At 50.7% G+C, this 17,880-nt stretch overlaps 6 protein-coding genes across 6 annotated transcripts; 3 read left to right on the top strand and 3 right to left on the bottom strand.

Moving 5' to 3' along the window:
• Positions 1-1,002: 1,002 nt before the first annotated feature.
• On the top strand, positions 1,003-4,569 carry ctpA (Cu(2+)-transporting P-type ATPase CCC2; the record flags this gene model as incomplete). Its single annotated transcript, XM_022541000.1, has 1 exon — positions 1,003-4,569. One exon carries the CDS (start codon positions 1,003-1,005, stop codon positions 4,567-4,569), a length of 3,567 nt encoding a protein of 1,188 aa, XP_022398801.1.
• Positions 4,570-4,753: 184 nt separating this feature from the next.
• ASPGLDRAFT_568884 (uncharacterized protein) lies at positions 4,754-6,562 on the bottom strand. Its single transcript, XM_022548219.1, has 5 exons — positions 6,489-6,562; positions 6,336-6,381; positions 6,229-6,277; positions 5,538-6,177; positions 4,754-5,471 (listed from the first exon to the last, which is right to left on the bottom strand). Exons 1-5 carry the CDS (start codon positions 6,496-6,498, stop codon positions 4,939-4,941), a joined length of 1,278 nt encoding a protein of 425 aa, XP_022398802.1. The 5' UTR covers positions 6,499-6,562; the 3' UTR covers positions 4,754-4,938.
• Positions 6,563-6,745: 183 nt separating this feature from the next.
• On the top strand, positions 6,746-8,900 carry ASPGLDRAFT_49505 (phosphoribosylaminoimidazole carboxylase ADE2). Its single transcript, XM_022547124.1, has 4 exons — positions 6,746-7,269; positions 7,326-7,423; positions 7,482-8,439; positions 8,494-8,900. Exons 1-4 carry the CDS (start codon positions 6,804-6,806, stop codon positions 8,688-8,690), a joined length of 1,719 nt encoding a protein of 572 aa, XP_022398803.1. The 5' UTR covers positions 6,746-6,803; the 3' UTR covers positions 8,691-8,900.
• Positions 8,901-9,205: 305 nt separating this feature from the next.
• On the bottom strand, positions 9,206-12,098 carry ASPGLDRAFT_37413 (uncharacterized protein; the record flags this gene model as incomplete). Its single annotated transcript, XM_022544816.1, has 7 exons — positions 9,206-10,780; positions 10,832-10,971; positions 11,027-11,237; positions 11,292-11,470; positions 11,520-11,873; positions 11,945-11,984; positions 12,048-12,098. 7 exons carry the CDS (start codon positions 12,096-12,098, stop codon positions 9,206-9,208), a joined length of 2,550 nt encoding a protein of 849 aa, XP_022398804.1.
• Positions 12,099-12,607: 509 nt separating this feature from the next.
• On the top strand, positions 12,608-13,305 carry ASPGLDRAFT_569678 (uncharacterized protein). Its single transcript, XM_022548223.1, has one exon. It carries the CDS (start codon positions 12,739-12,741, stop codon positions 13,213-13,215), a length of 477 nt encoding a protein of 158 aa, XP_022398805.1. The 5' UTR covers positions 12,608-12,738; the 3' UTR covers positions 13,216-13,305.
• A 1,200-nt stretch (positions 13,306-14,505) lies between these two features.
• ASPGLDRAFT_570038 (Zn(II)2Cys6 transcription factor) lies at positions 14,506-16,952 on the bottom strand. Its single transcript, XM_022548226.1, has 4 exons — positions 16,661-16,952; positions 16,172-16,596; positions 15,499-16,104; positions 14,506-15,409 (listed from the first exon to the last, which is right to left on the bottom strand). Exons 2-4 carry the CDS (start codon positions 16,564-16,566, stop codon positions 14,533-14,535), a joined length of 1,878 nt encoding a protein of 625 aa, XP_022398806.1. The 5' UTR covers positions 16,567-16,596; positions 16,661-16,952; the 3' UTR covers positions 14,506-14,532.
• Between the last annotated feature and the right edge of the window lie 928 nt (positions 16,953-17,880).

The raw sequence follows: 17,880 nt of genomic DNA on the forward strand, positions 1-17,880 counted from the left end.
GATGTAAGTTGGACTAGGGAAATATTCCAGTTGTGTCTTCTGGTTGTTGGAGGAGGTTGTCGATGTCTGTTTGTTCTTGGATGATGGTGATGCTGATACTGTATCTGGATGTTTGCATTTGGTGCAAACACTCCGCCATAGTGTACAATATTACTGCTTAAGGCCATCTCAAACATTCTTCACAGATTGATTACCGAGGATTGGAAGGTACTGGAACTATATTGAATTATGGGGACTCTGGTCATCGTCGCAGTCAAGCTGTCGGATGTCTTCGATTGCTCTGTTCCATAAGCCGCTAGTAGCAGACATCAGCCAGCATTCTGACATGACACGAGCACAGCCCTAAAAAGAAGGAAGAAAGAAAGGAATGAAAGAGAGAACGGGCTTCGTTTCTGGTTCAAACAGACTGTCTAATTACAATCTTGGAACCATCCCCACTAAACTACGGCATTCTTATACTTAATACAGCTGCCAACACCGGCCATTCTAGTTGAAACCCGAAAACGACCAAACTAGATGACAGCAGCAAGACCAACATCGCAGGTAGATTAAAGCACAGGAAATATACGAGGATGAAGAATTACTTCATCTGTCCTGCTTACGGCTATTTAAAACCCTCAAAGCCTCCATTTACCTGTCAGCATACCATGTGATCCCGTGACTTTCGCGCCTTAATTCGTCATCCCACTCCTCCCTTTGTTCATATTCTCTTCTCACCATTCGTCCTTTACTGAATGGGATACAGCTGAATGTTGGTGATTCCATAAGAAAAGCAGCAAGAACCGCTGACGATCAGCCCATCATCTCATCTTATCTCATCCGTGTCTTCCGCCTCCGGTATCCCGCCGAATTTACTTGGCTGAACCTTTATTGCCTCCCTGTCCTCCATTCACCTACGACACTTCACACGTCCAAAACGCTTCGATGCGATAGTAACGCTATTTACCTCGCTTTACAGCTTCCTCTGTGTTGCTCGTTTTTCGCCATACCGACTTGGTCGCGATGACAGAACCATCTTCCTCGCCCTTATTACACGTCGAGGACCAGCCCTCAGCGCCCATGGCCACCACAACGGTCAAGGTGGATGGGATGACCTGTGGCGCATGTACTTCCGCCGTGGAGGGTGCGTTCAAAGGTGTTGAGGGTGCGGGAAATGTGTCGGTGAGCTTGATGATGGGCCGGGCCGTCGTCCACCACGATCCTACCTTATTACCGCCAGAGAAAGTCGCCCAAACGATCGAAGACAGCGGATTCGACGCCTCCGTTCTATCTACCGATACCTCGTCAGTGAAGCAGGCTGGGCAGAATAATGAGGGGCCTTCGGTTTCCACGGCCACCCTGGCGGTGGAAGGGATGACGTGTGGCGCTTGTACGTCCGCCGTCGAATCAGGTGTGAAAGAGAAGCCCGGTGTCAAATCCATCAATGTTTCGCTGCTTTCCGAGCGCGCAGTAGTTAAATACGATCCGTCCAGCATTACTCCGGAAGAAATTGCTGAGGCGATTGAGGATCGCGGCTTTGGTGCGACGGTGCTGGAGACGTCGTCGCCCCAGGATGATTCGCAAGAGATTGAGGGTCAGAACTCGGAATTAAAGGTTACGACAGTCGCTATCGATGGTATGACATGCGGCGCATGCACCTCGAGTGTTCAGAATGCCCTAAAAGATGTGGAAGGCCTCGTCCAGTTCAACATCAGTCTGCTTGCTGAGCGTGCGATAATCATTCACGACCCAGCCGCCCTTCCGTCGGAAAAGATAACTTCTCTGATCGAAGATGGAGGTTTCGAAGCTTCTATCGTTTCTTCGGATGCACATACTTCCACTTCGAAGACGATACACCAGGTCAACATGAGCCTCCACGGTCCACGGGATGCATCTTCGGCGATGGCTTTGGAGGATGCTCTCGTTCAAAAACTAGGTATCACTTCCGCATCCGTGAACATGGCTACCTTCCGAATTTCCCTATCGTACGACTCCACTGTCATTGGGATTCGCTCCGTGGTAGAAGCGATCGAAGCTTCTGGGTATAACGCCTTGTTAGCTGATTCGGACGACACAAATGCGCAACTCGAATCCCTTTCGAAAACCAAAGAGATCCAAGAATGGAAGCGCGCCTTTTTGGTCTCTGTATCGTTTGCGGTCCCTGTTTTCGTAATTAACATGTTTCTGCCAATGTACTTGCCGGCTATTGACTTTGGCAACTTTGCATTACTCCCTGGAATCTTTCTGGGGGACGTGGCCTGTCTACTGTTGACTATCCCTGTTCAGTTCGGGATAGGCAAGCGGTTTTACATTTCGAGTTACAAGTCTCTGAAGCATCGTTCACCTACCATGGATGTTCTCGTCATGATGGGCACATCTGCTGCCTTCTTTTACAGCACTTTTACCATGATTGTCGCTCTGTTATTCGCCCCTCATAAACGCCCCAGTACTGTCTTTGACACCAGTACAATGCTTATTACTTTCATCACTTTGGGACGATGGTTGGAAAACAGGGCCAAGGGTCAGACATCGGCTGCTCTCTCCCGGCTCATGTCATTGGCTCCATCCATGACTACCATCTACGATGACTCGATTGCAGCTGAGAAGGTCGCCGAAGAGTGGTATAACACCAAAGCCAAGTCAGATTCAAAATCAACAAGTTCAACGATTGACGAACCTTCGGGGCCAGGGCTCAAGTACATTCCCACGGAACTCATCGAAGTGGGAGACATTGTTCTTCTTCGTCCTGGTGACAAAGTTGCCGCAGACGGTATTGTCATCCGTGGAGAAAGCTATGCCGATGAGAGCATGATTACTGGTGAAGCTCTCCCTGTCCATAAGAAGAAGGGTAGCCTGGTCAATGCTGGAACTGTGAATGGTACTGGCTCCGTGGATGTTAAAGTCATCCGCGCTGGCAAGGACACGCAGTTGAGCCAAATTGTCAAGTTGGTCCAGGATGCGCAAACAAGCCGAGCTCCCATTCAACGCATGGCCGACGTGGTGGCCGGTTATTTTGTCCCCAGCATCATTACGCTTGGGTTAGTTACGTTCTTTGGCTGGATGGTAATCAGCCACCTGTTGCCAAATCCACCTAAGATCTTCGTCTCAGAGGGCGGTGGAGGCAAAGTGATGGTTTGCTTGAAGCTTTGCATTTCGGTCATCGTCTTCGCTTGCCCGTGTGCATTGGGTCTCAGTACTCCTACCGCAGTCATGGTCGGCACTGGAGTTGGTGCACAGCATGGCATTCTGGTCAAGGGCGGTGCGGTGCTTGAAGCTGCCACAAAAGTTAACCATGTAGTCTTCGACAAGACAGGAACTCTGACTTCAGGAAAAATGAGCGTGACTGAAGCTCAACTGGAAGCCGTTTGGAAGTCGAGCGAGTCTCGTCGTCAGCTCTGGTGGTTGATTGTTGGTCTCGCAGAGATGAGTAGTGAGCATCCTATTGGTAAGGCTGTTTGCTCTGCTGCCAAGGACGAATCCGGTCACCCAGGAGAAGATGGGATACCCGGGAGCGTGGGCGAATTCGATTCCTGCACAGGAAAAGGTATCTCCGCCATCGTGGAGCCGACTTCCAGTGTTGAACGCACACGCTACCGCGTTCTGCTAGGGAATGTGCTATTCTTGCGATCCCGAGACGTGCCAATTCCTGAGAGCGCCGATTCTGATTCGCAAACCTCAGTCGACCGAACATCAATAAGCTCCAAACCTGGATCCTTTGCCGGTATCACGCAAATCCACGTTGCAATCGATGGTCAATATGCCGGTACTATCTCCCTCCGTGACACCATCAAGGTTAGCGCTGTGGCGGCCGTTGCAGCTCTCCATCGTATGGGGCTCTCAACCTCCCTGATCACCGGAGACACGCATTCCACCGCCATCGCAATCGCCACAGCAGTCGGTATCCCAACCAGCTCCGTCCACGCCTCCGTCTCCCCCTCAGACAAGCAATCCATCATTGCCTCCCTGCAAGAATCCGGAGAGCGCGTAGCGATGGTTGGCGACGGCATCAACGACTCCCCAGCCCTGGCCACGGCCTCAATCGGAATCGCCCTCGCATCAGGCACAGATGTCGCCATGGAAGCCGCAGACGTCGTCCTAATGCGCCCCGACGACCTCCTCTCCGTACCCGCCAGTCTCTCCCTGTCCAAGTCCGTCTTCAACCGCATCAAAATGAACCTCATGTGGGCTTGTTTGTACAACCTCATCGGCCTCCCCTTCGCCATGGGCCTTTTCCTCCCCTTTGGCGGAATGATGCTACCCCCTATGGCCGCGGGAGCTGCCATGGCTGCCTCGAGCGTGTCTGTCGTCGTAAGCAGCCTGCTCTTGAAATTCTGGAAACGGCCCCGGTGGATGGACGCCGAGAAACTGGAGAAGGAGTTTGAGATGGGACATGCCCAGTTTGGTGCTCGTGGGTCCCAGAAGAAGAGCTGGTGGACGGCTGCGCTCTCGGTTACTGGATCCCGTCGGAAGCCCGTCTCGCAGCGAGTCAAGGACGTGGGATCTGCTTTCTGGTCCCTTGTTACTGGTAAGAGGACCAGGGCGGATGATGATGAGGGATACGTTCCGCTGCAGACGGTTGAGCCTGTTTAAGCCTATTTTTCATATTTATGCGTTGTCTTTCACCTCTCATGTTGTTTTTATCTACTTCTGTTGAATGAGGCTCGTCAAATCGGTGGTTATGCATGTTATGTTCATTTTGATGATGATATCCTTGATACCTCTCTCGTTTTTGCAATTGATTGTGATTTACAATGGAGCTATTCCCTCTAGGTTTATATGGCAATAATGATGACAATTACATGTTCTGCTACGAAGGCGAGGGTATCGGGCCATTGACAAGTTCCAAATGATAAGTCTCGTAACAACAGGACATTCATCATTACAGGTTGAGAAAAGGAAGTATGTGTAGTCAATATATCCTCGTCATCAGTCGTGAATAGAAGAAATCCAAGTAATAAGTCAACTCTTCGCAGGCTCTGGTTCCGACTGCTCCTTCTCTGAGGACCCTGTTGTCGACTCATTCTCATTCTTCTCCTTCGCATCATCTAGAGAGATATCCCCGTCACCGTCCCTCTTTCCTCCCTCGGGGGACTCAGAAGGATGGTCTTGTTTTCGATTTTCGTCATCCTTCTCTTGCGCCGGTTGTTTAGTAGCATTGTCGCCTGGTGGCGCGTCACCAGCACCATCGACATTCGACAGGGGCATTTCTACACCCTTTCCATCCTGCAGTCCCATATCCTCTACTCCTACCACAGGTGGGCCGCGCGCGTGTGGCACCTCCTCGGAATCGGCTGGCGGCGGAGATCCAGTGCCTCCTAGTGCTTCATTTCCGATGGCTGATGTCGTTGTGTGAGTGGGAAAGGTCGTTTCCTGTGAGATTGTAGTTGTTTCGATTTCGTCTTGGGGTTGTGATTGCTGCTGTTGTTCGCCCTGTGGCGCTTGCGATGACTGTTGTACCTCGTGATGTACGGTAATAGAAATCGATTCGGTGCCTATTGCTGGATAAGAAGTTTTAGCAAAGAGATCGAAGATCAATAGAGTATAGTTGATCAAGGTACCTCCCGCAACAGGTTCTCCAGTCTCCTCTTCAAACGAAGCAGCATTCAACCATGGAATCGGGGTGAGAAGAGCACCGCCCAACGACTCGTCGCTTCCAGGAACGTGGTCAAACAGCAACCCACTGCTTCCTCCACCATTTGTTACACCATTCGGTTGACTTGTGCTCGCCTGCACTTGTAGAGGGAATATTTCTGCGCTACTCGTAACCGAAACGACGCGATCGACAGCTCGCAGGTAGGCAGGGAGGGTTCGATAATGCGCATTGGGATGAAGGATAAGCTCTGAAAGTCTCTGGATCGTATGCGGTGGTTTCGAAGAGAATAGGGATCTCAATGTGGATTTGATGGAGTCTAGCAGTGATGCGAGTGGAGAAGGGAGGGATTCGTTCGTAAGGCCTGCGAATGATTGAGATTGCGAGTCTGGCACCCGTTCGCTCATGGGCGAAGTCGCTGGTGCGGCGGAAGTTGCTGTAGGTCGTGGAGGGGTCTGTAAGTCCGGGATGTTGTTTTCTTTATTGCTACTGGACGGTATCGAGGAGTCTTGCGAGGAGGGATCGGCGGAGGGTGGCAATTGATGAGGGATGGAGGACGGTGCCGGTTCGGGAGGCATCTTGGGCATTGGGAAGACATTGTAAACGATCTATAGCTGTCAGTAAAGATATTATTGTAAATGTCTGGGGAAATTGCGCACATATTCCAACCGTTCGACCAAAGGTTCAACCAGGCCAGCCCATTTCTCACTAGAAAGAGTCAGCTATTCGATTCCAAGCACACTGATTAACCATCGTATAAGCATACGATTCCATCAGGCCGCCTTTGGCGACGGTTTGTAAGGATTCTTCATCTGTTATTGACGCATCGTTAGCTGGTGGGAGCTCCAGTATAAACAGGACTAAATGGCGTGATGAAGCGATCCAAGTCAGTTCCTAGAGTCAGACAACAGGGACTCACCTAGCGACATTCTGCAGGGGTTCTGGAACCCGGATCTCACGAAGAAGCGAATAAATTCCTGGCCACAATCGAGTCGAGCACGATGATTCAAAACCGCCAATGCGACTAGGCACTGTCTGCTAAACGCGCGCGGCGGGGCGGTAGTCGCAGCTTCCCATTGGCCCCCTGGCCCTCCGCTTATCGGGGACTCACGTGATGGTTATCGGGCCAATTTTTTAAACGCGGGCGGGTCCACAGATTTGGATGGAGGGGCTCTTGTGAATCTCTTCTCACTCCATACTTCAATCGCAAGCCGGCCACTAAAACGATATCACGATGTGGAACTCGCGCAAAGTCGGAATCCTCGGAGGCGGCCAGCTGGGCCGTATGCTCGTCGAGTCCGCCAACCGACTGAACATCCAGGCCAATGTCTTGGATGCGGAGAATTCCCCGGCGAAGCAGATTAGCGCCCACAGCGGCCATGTTACGGGCTCTTTCAAGGAGCGGGAGGCTGTACGCGAACTGGCAAAGGGCTGCGACGTCGTCACTGCTGAGATTGAGCATGTGGATACCTATGCGCTCGAGGAGATTGCCTCGGAGGTCCGGATCGAACCCAGCTGGCAGGCTATCCGGACAATTCAGAACAAGTTCAACCAGAAGGAGCACCTCTCCAAGTATGGTATTCCCATGGCGGAGCACCGGGAGTTGACCAAGAACACTCCGGAGGAACTTGCGGCGGTTGGAGAGCAGCTTGGGTACCCTCTGATGTTGAAGTCGAAGACTATGGCCTATGATGGACGGGGTGAGTCATCGCATTGAAAATACAAGAATACGTGATCTAATATGAGGATAAACTAGGGAACTACCGTGTGAACTCGAAGGATGACATCCCCGACGCATTGGAAGCACTCAAGGACCGACCTTTGTACGCGGAGAAATGGGCTTATTTCAAGATGGTTCGTTACAATTATTCCATGGAAGCGGACAAAGTCTAATCTGTTCATCTTTGACTAGGAACTCGCTGTCATGGTTGTCAAGACCAAGGACGAAGTCCTGTCGTACCCCACCGTCGAAACCGTCCAAGAAGACTCGATATGCAAGCTCGTCTACGCCCCCGCACGGAACGTCTCGAACACAATCAACCAGAAGGCCCAGGAACTCGCCCGCAAGGCCGTCTCCCCCTTCGAAGGCAAGGGTGTCTTTGGTGTTGAGATGTTCCTCCTCGAAGACGACAGCCTCCTCCTCTGCGAAATCGCCAGTCGCATCCACAACTCCGGCCACTACACCATCGAGGGCTGCCCCTTGTCCCAATTTGATACCCACATCCGCGCCATACTCGACCTCCCCATCCCCCCGCAAAGCCTCGAAATCCGCCAACCCTCCATCATGCTCAACATTATCGGCGGCGCCGAACCAGACACCCACCTCAAGGCCGCAGAGCACGCGCTCTCCATCCCCAACGCCAGCATCCACCTGTACAGCAAGGGCGCCGCCAAACCAGGCCGCAAGATGGGCCACATCACCGTTACCGCTGCCACGATGCACGAGGCCGAGACGCACATCCAGCCGCTCATCGACGTGGTGGACAACATCCGCGCGCAGCGCACCGACGTCAAGAGCAAGGCCCAGCCATCGGGCCCCTCGAATCCTGCCCCCTCCGTTGCCGTGATCATGGGCTCGGACAGTGACCTTAAGACTCTTGTTCCGGGTCTTAAGCTCCTCCGTGACTACTTTGGTATCGAGCTTGCTGTCGATATCACCTCTGCCCACCGCACTCCGACTTACATGGCTGAGTACTCCGCGGACGCTGCCGCACGGGGTATCAAGGTCATCATCGCTGCTGCCGGTGGTGCCGCTCACCTACCCGGCATGGCAGCCGCCCACACTGCCCTCCCTGTGATCGGTGTCCCGGTCAAGGGTAGCTCCCTCGACGGAGTTGACAGCTTGTACAGCATCGTCCAGATGCCCAGAGGTGCGTTCTTCCCTATTCCCACAAAACCTAATCTCAAAGCTAATATGTAAACAGGCGTCCCCGTCGCAACCGTCGGAATCAACAACAGCATCAACGCCGCTCTCCTGGCAGCGCGCATCCTGGGCTCGTTCGACCCGACCATCCAGCGTAAGGTCGAGGCGTACGCGGAAAAGGCGCGGGCTGAGAACATGGAGCAGAAGGGTGTTAAGATGCAGGAGATTGGGTGGGAGAAGTACTTTGAGTCTATGTAAGTGGACGTGAGATTAGATAAAAGTATATCAATGTAGATATGTTTTATATTTTATGTTTATGTTTGGATGAATCAATGGATCAAGATTTATGGTACCATAATGGGTGTAAATATATTAGACTAAAGCCCTACAAAATGACGCGTGCTGTGACTTCCCCACCAGACTACTGCACAACATGTCTATGTTGGGACGAATTCTTTGCCAATGGAAGGTCTACTGCGTATATATCTACCTCAAGGGCACACTGGATATAGTTAGACGGACTGCCATTATTAAACAATACTCATACAATACAAACGAATAATCAGTACCCAAGAGATATCACTAAGACAGACAGTACTAAGAAACACAGGAGAAAATAAGAACGACTCGCGTATATGATATCTGAACAAACAAAAAACAAAAAACAAAAAAACAAAAAAAAAAAAAAAAGCAGCATAACGAGGGAAAGAGAATTAAGAAACTCATTAAGAATTAAGTGATGTAAGTTCACTTAGACCGATGTCTTGACTAAATTAAGCCGTTTGGGGGTTGAAGGCGGCGGGGGCACCAGGAACAGTAGTTCCATCAGCGACGTTCTTCGCAGCGCCGTTGGAGCCCGCGGCCACGTTTCCACCCTGAGTGTCGAATGCCTGGCTGATCTCATCCGAGAATCCACGCGACGGGTATCCATCGGGCTTGGAGACACCATCCGCGCCGTTGGCGGCGCCGTTAGCGGCACCAGCGGCACCAACAGCACCGGTTTCAGATCCACCAATGCTACCAGCACGGTGCGGCTTGCGGGTGATGGGCGCCGGCTTGGGAACGTCGGTGGACTCGGAGGCGTTGCCGAGGCTGAAGACAGGCGACTCCCAGCGCTCACCCTTCTCCGCGAGATCAGCGTACTCGGTGGCCTTGGTGGTAACGCTACCGGGCAGTTTGATCTCAGGGAACTGTGAGTCGCGCAGGGTGGCAGTGGTCTGGACCTTGGTGTCGCGCTTAGAGGCCTCTTCTTGGGCCTTCTTGCGCTTGTCAGACAGCTTTTGGCGGCAGACATCCATGTAGCGGGCGTAGATGCTGGTCTCGTCCTCGGAGTTGTTCTTCTTGGCCAGCTCCTCAGCCTTCTGGGCTTCGTTGTGCACGTCGCGGGCAAAGCTGTCGGCGGTCATGAAGGACTCGCGGATCTTTTGTTCGAGGACCTTCTCGAGGGTTGGGCGGACGATCTTGAAGAGGAGGGGCTTGAAGGTCTTGAAGAGGACCTTGTGCTTGGACTTGCGCAGCTTGATGTCCATGTTGTGGATGTCAACAGAGACCTTGTCCACCTTCACGATGTGCTCGTGATCTTCCTTGTTGGCAATGGAGGCAGCGATCTTGAAACCAAAGCCCTCACCGCCAAGGAGGATGTCCATAACACCCTTGTCCGTGATGGACGGGAAGCCCTTCTTCTTCTTGAGGTAGTAGCTGACATCAGTCAGGTCAGCCTGAATACCAGAAGCAGAGATCATGAGCTTGTTGTCGCGCTTGCTGCTGATCTGCTTGCGGCCCCAGCGGAAGTAGTTGTCGCTACCGAATTCCAGGACATTGGGCATGAGGTTGTCGCTCTCAATGACCAGGTTCTCAACGACAACGTCGACCATGGGGTCGGAGACCTCAATACGAGGGATGGGAACATAGCGCACGTGCTCAAAGATACCAGGCAAGATCACGTTACCAATGTCCTTCAGGAGATGCTTCTTGAAAGCCATCTTGCCCTCTGAGCTGCGACCAAGGTCCAAGAAGAGCTTGTTCATAGCTTCTCCAAAGGCCTTGTTCTGGGAATCCTCATTGTACTGCTCACCAAAGAACTTGACCTCGTCCAGGACGCGGGTGGTGTGGGACTTGTAGCGATCCTGCAACAGGTAGCGGCCGTGGTCGTACAGGTGGTTCCAGTCGCGGTTGCAGTCCTCCTCCATGACATAGCCCTGCTCCTGCAAGCACTTGCGGATGAAGGTGTTGACATTCTTAAACCAGCCCTTGAGTTCAGGGTCCTTCTCAGCGTCGCGGTAGATGGTTTCGAGGGAGTCGAAGAAGTCGTCCAACGACGTGCTGTTGGCGAAGCGCTCAAGCAAGACCTGGGAATGTTAGTACACGAAGACGAACAAAAAGAAGCCAAAGGGACTTACCCTGAGGTTGGTCTCGACCGTTCTCACGCTGTTGTTGCCGCGGACGTTCTTGACAGAACCACTTCCTTGCTTAGACAAGTCTTGGGAGTGACGAGCATACTTCTCCGCCAGATCCAGCAAAGTCTCAATAGCTCTTTGGTCTAACGTAGTTGTTAGTGACAAGCTTCATCGATACTCAAAACGAATTTGACTTACAGTCAGCATGACCCTGGACTTCCATGACCATCTTTTTCAGACGCCAGATAGCCTGCTCGCGACGCTCCTTGGGCACCTTCTCGGACAGGTATTCCTTGCTCTTGCCAGCGTACTCACGAGCGCGTTCCTTGGTCGATCGTCGTGTAGACTTGGAAACCTCCGAAGTGCCGTCGGCATTGGCCGAGGGACCAGACAACGCGCTTTCGCGGTCCTTTGCGTGCGTCAGTGTGTCATCTTTACTTTGGATGCGTGAAGAAAAGCTTACGCCCTTGTTCCTCTTGAACTTGGCCTTGAGCTGCTCCTTGTCAAGCTTCTCGTGCCAGGTGTTCTCCTCAGCAGCCTGGTCGACCTGCGAGAGCTGCTCCTCAGAAGGACGAAGCTTGTTGGCAGCGCTCTGCGAGGCATCGCTAGCCATGTCCCGGATGATGACCAAGGCATCGCTCACTGTCCTGGTTACCAAGAGCCCCGACTCAACAATGAGGGAGGAACTTACGAATCTTTCTAAACTCTCCGTTGGTAATGAGAAGCGTACCCAAGGTCTTCAGACCCTGGATAGCGTTGTCACCGTCCTGCTTGGCACCGTCCTTGTCAACAGGCGCATTAGGCCCCTTCGCCTCAACATCGCCCAGACGCTGAGCCTCCCAGATGAACTCCTGGAGCAGGTGACCATCGTTCTTGCTGAGGATCAACTTGCGAGCCTCGTCAATGACCTCACGGAGGTCCCCAACCAGCTTCTGACCTTCTTCCGAGAGGTCCTTGGAGGGGGAAGAGAGGGTCTTAGACTGGAGGGCGCTGTTCAGAGCGATGTCGCATTGCTTGTTTGAAGGCATCTTGCCATGCTTGAAGCCTGTGTGTTGAAAATCCCGGTCAGCTGTTGCGCTAGGGATGCGACGAAAAAGGTCAGGATATGCAACTTACCATGGTAGATTCCGTACAGTTGGAGCTTCTGGTTGATGCTCTGCAGGAATTAGAGGGTTAGCAAGGGCCAAGCGAGATCAGACCTCCCGGGGATGCTTCGTACCTGCTCCTTCTGCTTGCTGTCAACGGGCTTGTTAACCATCTTAGACGGCATGATGTAAAAGGCCGTTTAGAGTGGTCTGAACGGAGGGATTATGTACGGAGTATGTAAAGGGATAAGTATATTCCGGATTTAACACAATGGTCACCGGAACAACAGAATTAGAAACAAATGAGATGAAAAGAAAGGGGATTGGTTGGGATTAGTTGAGTTGTTGTGATGGTCGATCGCGTCGCTGGGGGTATCACTGGGAAATGAAGGACGCAAACGGAAGAAGCAGTCCCTAGAGGGGAAGAAGGCAAGTCGAGGGATAAAAAAAAGAAGGAAATAAGGCAGCTCGATATTATGAAATATGTATGTAGTAACAGGGACACGGGGGGGCAAATGATAATAATAACAGGGGGTTAAACCCGAAAGAGAGGGAAGAGTAGTGGTAAGTGGTAAGTGGTATTCCAATCAGAGAAAAAGGGAAAAGAGAAAAAGAAATAAGAAAAAATCGAGAAGAAAAAGCGGATTGCCAGTTTAAATACGATCCAGACTAGATGATCACCATTTGTGTGAGAATCTTCTACATTGGAGCGCTGTACACATAGTACAGGCAAGTCTCCATACAAGTTTAGTTTCCCTTGTTTACGGGAACGGATGGCGTGACGTCAGTGCTATCATCGGCGCATCAGAGCGTCTCCGTTCGGAAATGCAGAGAGAGAGAGTAGGTGTGTGTAGTGTGTGTGAAAGAGCCACTGACTATGCAAATCCCCGGTTCCTGAGATGGATCCCAATTCCTTCACTTAAACTTCAGGCGAACAATTATTGTGTGTCTTGTTCCTACTATGTATTCTTTTTCCTTCTTCTTTCCCGTTCTGTTTGTTGTACATCGCACAGAAATCTTATGAGCTCATGTCGCGCTCACTTTCAACTAACCGTCGTACATGAACCAGCATCGAGAAACGGCCGGATCTCTTGCCCCCCCTCCTTTTCTCTCATAGTATGTACTATGTATACTCTGTATTCCGTACTCCTATGCATCGCCTTGTTTTCTTCTTCGGGGCAGAATCCGCACAAGAGCAGTGATCATCCCTCCTGGGAAATCCTAATCAGACCATGTCTGTGGCAAAAAAGGAAAAAAAAAAAAAAAAAAAAAATCACACGCATAGCAATTTGGGTTGTCTAGCGTGGGCTTGGATGGAGGAGATGCTTCCCCCTGTTAGCCCCATGCAGTATTATTTTAAATCATCCTAAGCAAGCTTCTTCGCTTCCTCATGAGCCACGGTCTCCACTGTTTCCACACATGGTCCCAACTCAACTTCTCAATAGAGACCCGGAGAGGGGGGAAATACTCTGTAGACTGCATTCAAAGTTGTTCGGAAATGTCTGCTCCCCTAGAACGGGACCCATCCATACTCCCTAAGGAATGTGCTAGTGGGAGGTGTGTTCCTTTCGCAATTCCCGATTGCGGAACAATCGCGATCGGTTGTTGGCTGATCTGGTCTGGTCTGGGCCACCGAGTCATACAATAGTTGGTTGGTGGTGATGGTGGTGGTGGTGGTGGCTCGTGGTTCAACGACCTCGCTAGTTTGGCTGTTTCCCTCTGTTTTCGCATTCTTTTTTTTTTTTTTCTTTTTTTTTTTTTTGCCCGTCGCTGTCGCCTTCTTCGTTTTCCCTCCCGGGGATTTTGTATGTATGAAATCCAGAACCGGTCGCAATCATTTCCCGTGCATGCCCCCGGGATGCTGGAATCGTCATCGCATCGACCAGCTGTGTTGTTGTTTGGGCCAGCACCATGCGATTGCTGGTCCCAACCAGTCACAACCCATGCGATACTCTGGTCGCTTGACGTCAGATAATTGAACCTTGTCCCGTACACGTGAAAAATTGCCGTGCCAGGTTGCTCGTCATAAGCCGTATTAGTCATGGTTAATCCTTTGGCCTTTGGATTTCGAGCAGGTGCTGTAAAAGTACGGTGATAGACAAAAATCACAAATAAGAATCGTTGCAATGCCACCTGGTCCAACCACTTTGCCTTCTTCTACTCCGCGTACACTCTCTATGTCATCGCACATATGTCTGTGTTGTCACCTTGTCAAACTGGCACTCGCATGTTCCACCCCAATTCGACATAGAAAGCAAGGATGGTCCTCTGTGCAGGTTTTGTTGCTGTCAATTTCAGTTAAAATGGTGATGCCTGGCCCATTAGGTCGAGACCCGCGTGGCAAACTGGAAGATCATAAGGCAATGAAATGGATTCCTTTTCTCCTTGTCCGAAAAAAAAGGGGTCCTTCACTACCGTACAAATTGGCCCGGTTTGCAGTAACATTGTGGTATCATTGAGTAAGAATACAAAGATCAATCCCATTTGGAAAGGCCAAACCCCCAAATACGCATCTCGTTATATGCGTTGCACAAAAAAAAAAAAGAAAGAAAAAAGAATGCGCTGAAGACGCAACGCAGACTATCATATGCACCAAGGTTCCGTATAGGAACTCCTGAATCAGAGAGGGCCGTAATTAAATCCGGAATACTGAAGACTGTCGACGGACGGCGTCACTGTCGTGGGTGTTCCAGCCATAAATGCCCCCGATCCTGGAGGGAGATAGACTACAGAGGGCTGCGTCAACCACTTTCGAACAGGTGCTGCAGCCTGTTCATATTGTTGCAAGAAAGCATACATCGCCCATTTCCTCACGCTGTATCGAAGAAGATTCTGCGTGTATGTCAAGCATCGAATCGCACGTGCAGGGCAGTTGGTCCGTCCTTCATTGCCAAGGAACGGCGGGTCGGCGCTCTCCGGCGGAGGTGCAGGCGTAGAGGGTCTCAAAACAACGTCGTAATCCTGACTCAAAAGGTCGAGGAATCGTCGGCCAACTTGATATGCACGCTGGATGTCAAGAAAGGTCATGCATGGCAGTATGTTGGGATTCTCCAGGGCTTGGTGGAGCTGGCTAATGTAATCCATACAGCGATCGAACAACATGACCTTGTTGAAGTCGCATAATGTGGGACATCGATGCGATGGGGAAAGGATGATGATGGTCGTATACAACGCCTCGAGTCTATACAAAACAGGAAAATGATGGGGGACGTTTGTAGGTGCACGGTCAAACCATTCTTGGGCTTGTGAACAGCGAGCCCATATCAATGGCAAAGGTTGCTGGGATGATTCACGTCCGCTAAAGTACATTTCTTGATACGCAGTCGACATAATCTGACGGATCCTGACGAGGTATAATCCAGGCTCTGAGCTGCGTTGAAAAAGGTGGCTCTGTTCGGTCAACGATGAGCCTAATGAGGTCGTGGCAGTCGGTAGAGAAACGTTGATAGAGGCGTCTGAGAACGAAAAGGTTCTTCCCAAGGCTGAGCTAACCCCTCTTTAATTGATCCTCAAAAAGAAGAAGTCAGAAAATCTTGTCCTATTGAAAGCATGCAAACTTTTAGGGACAGAAAAGGTAGGACATACCTATCCAAGCAGTAAGTACAGTGAAAGACTCTTCGACAGAGATCCAGCCGATCTCGATTCGATACCACTTCTTCTGGAGGATCCTGATGCAATCCCAAATCGACGATGAGTCTCACTGCCATACCAACCAGGTACCAACTGCGAAAACGCATCGGATTAGCGAGCGAATACTGAGCCAACAGCAGAATCGCTTGTATTCCGACAATGGAGCCTGGTTGGAGAACATCCTCGATATATTCGAGTGCTCCAACCACTAGAGCTAATGACCGTTGCTGGCTCTTGTCATCACTCTGATACGACATGGTGGTAGAAGCGATCGCTAATACCATGCGCACAAGGAAATGATCGAAAGGCTTGGCAAAACGCCCACCAGGCTCATAGACGGACTCCATGGAAGTCCAGAAACTCCGTTCAACGAAAAAAGGCAGCTGAGTATAAATGTTGTCAAAGTAGAACTGTAAAAGAGGCGTGGCCTCGTGACGCGGAAGCAGTGGCTGCGATGATATGTTTGGAAGTGACTCGACCACGGCAACTGATAGCAGAAGGTTGGCAAACGACATTGTTGAAGTGATACCACGAAAATCTCGTGAAGTGGCATTAACAGACCTGGGAGCATGTTAGCGGGGGGAATCCAACCGAAGATGTTGCGGAGAGCATAGAAGGTAGGACAGACAGATAACCAAAGTCACCCACAAGGTCATCAATATCAGACACCTCTCGACGATGCGCCTCAGCCACGGGACCTTTTGACGAGATAGCTGTGATCGAGCTCTCTTGCGGAACTCCGGCCTCGTTGATGGATGCATGCTCCTTACGACGATGAAGAGTTGCAATTTCTTTCTCGAGTTTCTCACAGTATCCTTCCAGGGAGGCGACGTAGCTCCTCTCTTTACCTTTGGCAAATTCGTCACTGGCGCCAGAGCAACTGCTTGCCTTTCCAGCTTTTTCGCAAGCTGAGCAAGCTGGTAGTTTGCCGTCGCATTTGATTTTAGCAGTGCGGCATCTTGAACATGCAGCCACCGGCCGGCTAACTTTCAGAATTGGGTGGTCTAAAAACGAAGAGGACATGTTTGGGTCTTTCTCTTCCGTTTACATGATCTGTTTGCCTAGTTAGCAAACTGACGGAGGTTGTAAGAGCATTATTGAATGCCAAAATACTCACCTAAAGGACAGATGATATGCTTCGACTGGCAGCACGATCCCGGATAGATGGCCCGTCACGAGTTAGATTCGGGTATCAACATGAAGATGCATCCGTAACCGTTTGATCCTTGTAATCCCTCTTCAAGTATTTCTAGGTCGATTTCCGCAGACAAATAGCAGGAAAGCAGAAAGACTGCACCTGCAGAGCTGCCGTAGTAAGCAAGCAAACCGCGCTTCACGGTGTGCGCAAAAGCACAAATAAGCCTCGGAAAAGCAAACTAATTCACAAAAACGCGGAGGGTCAGAAAAGAGTCTGTCAATAAACAGGCGTCATCCCAGATCGCAACGACGTCGATGATTTCCGAGGTCTCCGAGCGATATCCAAGTATATCACGGATCGAGTGACATGCAGGAGAAAGCACCACTTAGTCACGGTTTCGGGATCTCGCAGGAAGACTCCTCGAATGACTACTCTGTAGAGTTACGGTTTCAGGTACTATGAGTTGTCGTTTTTGCAGATGGAGACGAGCGAAAAAGAATATGAGAGAGGAAGAACTGGGGCAGAAGCCAAAAGAGGTTGTCGTCTTTAGCTCCGACCGCCACTAATAACACCCCGCGGTATGAAAATGTTGCAATGAAGAAAAAGGAAAGAAGGGATTGGACCGGGGAAATGAAAAGGACAGGGAATAATAAAAAAGACTATGAAAAGAGACAAAGAAAAGGAACAACTTCCTTTAGAGTGAAAGATTATCGATCCTCAATGAATCCCGGTCACGGGGTTCAGCCAGCCATGGCCTTGCCTTATTTGGTCTCTACTGATTGATACCACTGACACTGCTACCACCATCGCAGTACAGAGTAACATAGCAGCCAACGCCAAGTAGAGACAATAGATACCACGTCAAGACTGGACGCGTATCTGGCATGATTATTCTACCTTCCCCCCAAGTCCTGATCATAATCAATAATAATATCAGCGCGCTTGGATCGGCCTCGATAGTGTCATCATCCAGTGATCGCAAATGGTGGCGTATTCGGCCGTTTCAGCGAGACCCTGTCAGGTGTGTATAGTACAGAGAGTAAGCTTGGAGTTTTCATTGGATTCTACTATGTATAGCAATTGAATTCTGTTTGCTTCAGTAATAATAAGTATGCTTGGTCAGACTTGGTTCTTATATAAAGAACTGCGCCAGTGGTCGTTCTGAGATCCCGTCGATCCCCGTTTAGGACAAAAGAGCC

The sequence above is a fragment of the Aspergillus glaucus genome (genome assembly GCF_001890805.1).
Source record: "Aspergillus glaucus CBS 516.65 unplaced genomic scaffold ASPGLscaffold_16, whole genome shotgun sequence".
NCBI lineage: Eukaryota > Fungi > Ascomycota > Eurotiomycetes > Eurotiales > Aspergillaceae > Aspergillus > Aspergillus glaucus.

Excerpts from the sequence above, each read along its gene's own strand:
- ASPGLDRAFT_568884 (XM_022548219.1), bottom strand. Across the intron at positions 6,178-6,228 it reads TGGTCGAACGGTTGGAATAT|ATCGTTTACAATGTCTTCCC; the intron begins GTGCGCAATTTC and ends TGACAGCTATAG. Across the intron at positions 5,472-5,537 it reads TGGAGAACCTGTTGCGGGAG|GCACCGAATCGATTTCTATT; the intron begins GTACCTTGATCA and ends ATCCAGCAATAG.
- ASPGLDRAFT_49505 (XM_022547124.1), top strand. The coding sequence starts at position 6,804 with ATGTGGAACTCGCGCAAAGTCGGAATCCTCGGAGGCGGCCAGCTGGGC. Across the intron at positions 7,424-7,481 it reads AATGGGCTTATTTCAAGATG|GAACTCGCTGTCATGGTTGT; the intron begins GTTCGTTACAAT and ends ATCTTTGACTAG. Across the intron at positions 8,440-8,493 it reads CATCGTCCAGATGCCCAGAG|GCGTCCCCGTCGCAACCGTC; the intron begins GTGCGTTCTTCC and ends ATATGTAAACAG.
- ASPGLDRAFT_569678 (XM_022548223.1), top strand. The coding sequence starts at position 12,739 with ATGCAGAGAGAGAGAGTAGGTGTGTGTAGTGTGTGTGAAAGAGCCACT.
- ASPGLDRAFT_570038 (XM_022548226.1), bottom strand. The coding sequence starts at position 16,566 with ATGTCCTCTTCGTTTTTAGACCACCCAATTCTGAAAGTTAGCCGGCCG. Across the intron at positions 16,105-16,171 it reads GTGGGTGACTTTGGTTATCT|GTCTGTTAATGCCACTTCAC; the intron begins GTCTGTCCTACC and ends ACATGCTCCCAG. Across the intron at positions 15,410-15,498 it reads TGTACTTACTGCTTGGATAG|AGGGGTTAGCTCAGCCTTGG; the intron begins GTATGTCCTACC and ends GATCAATTAAAG.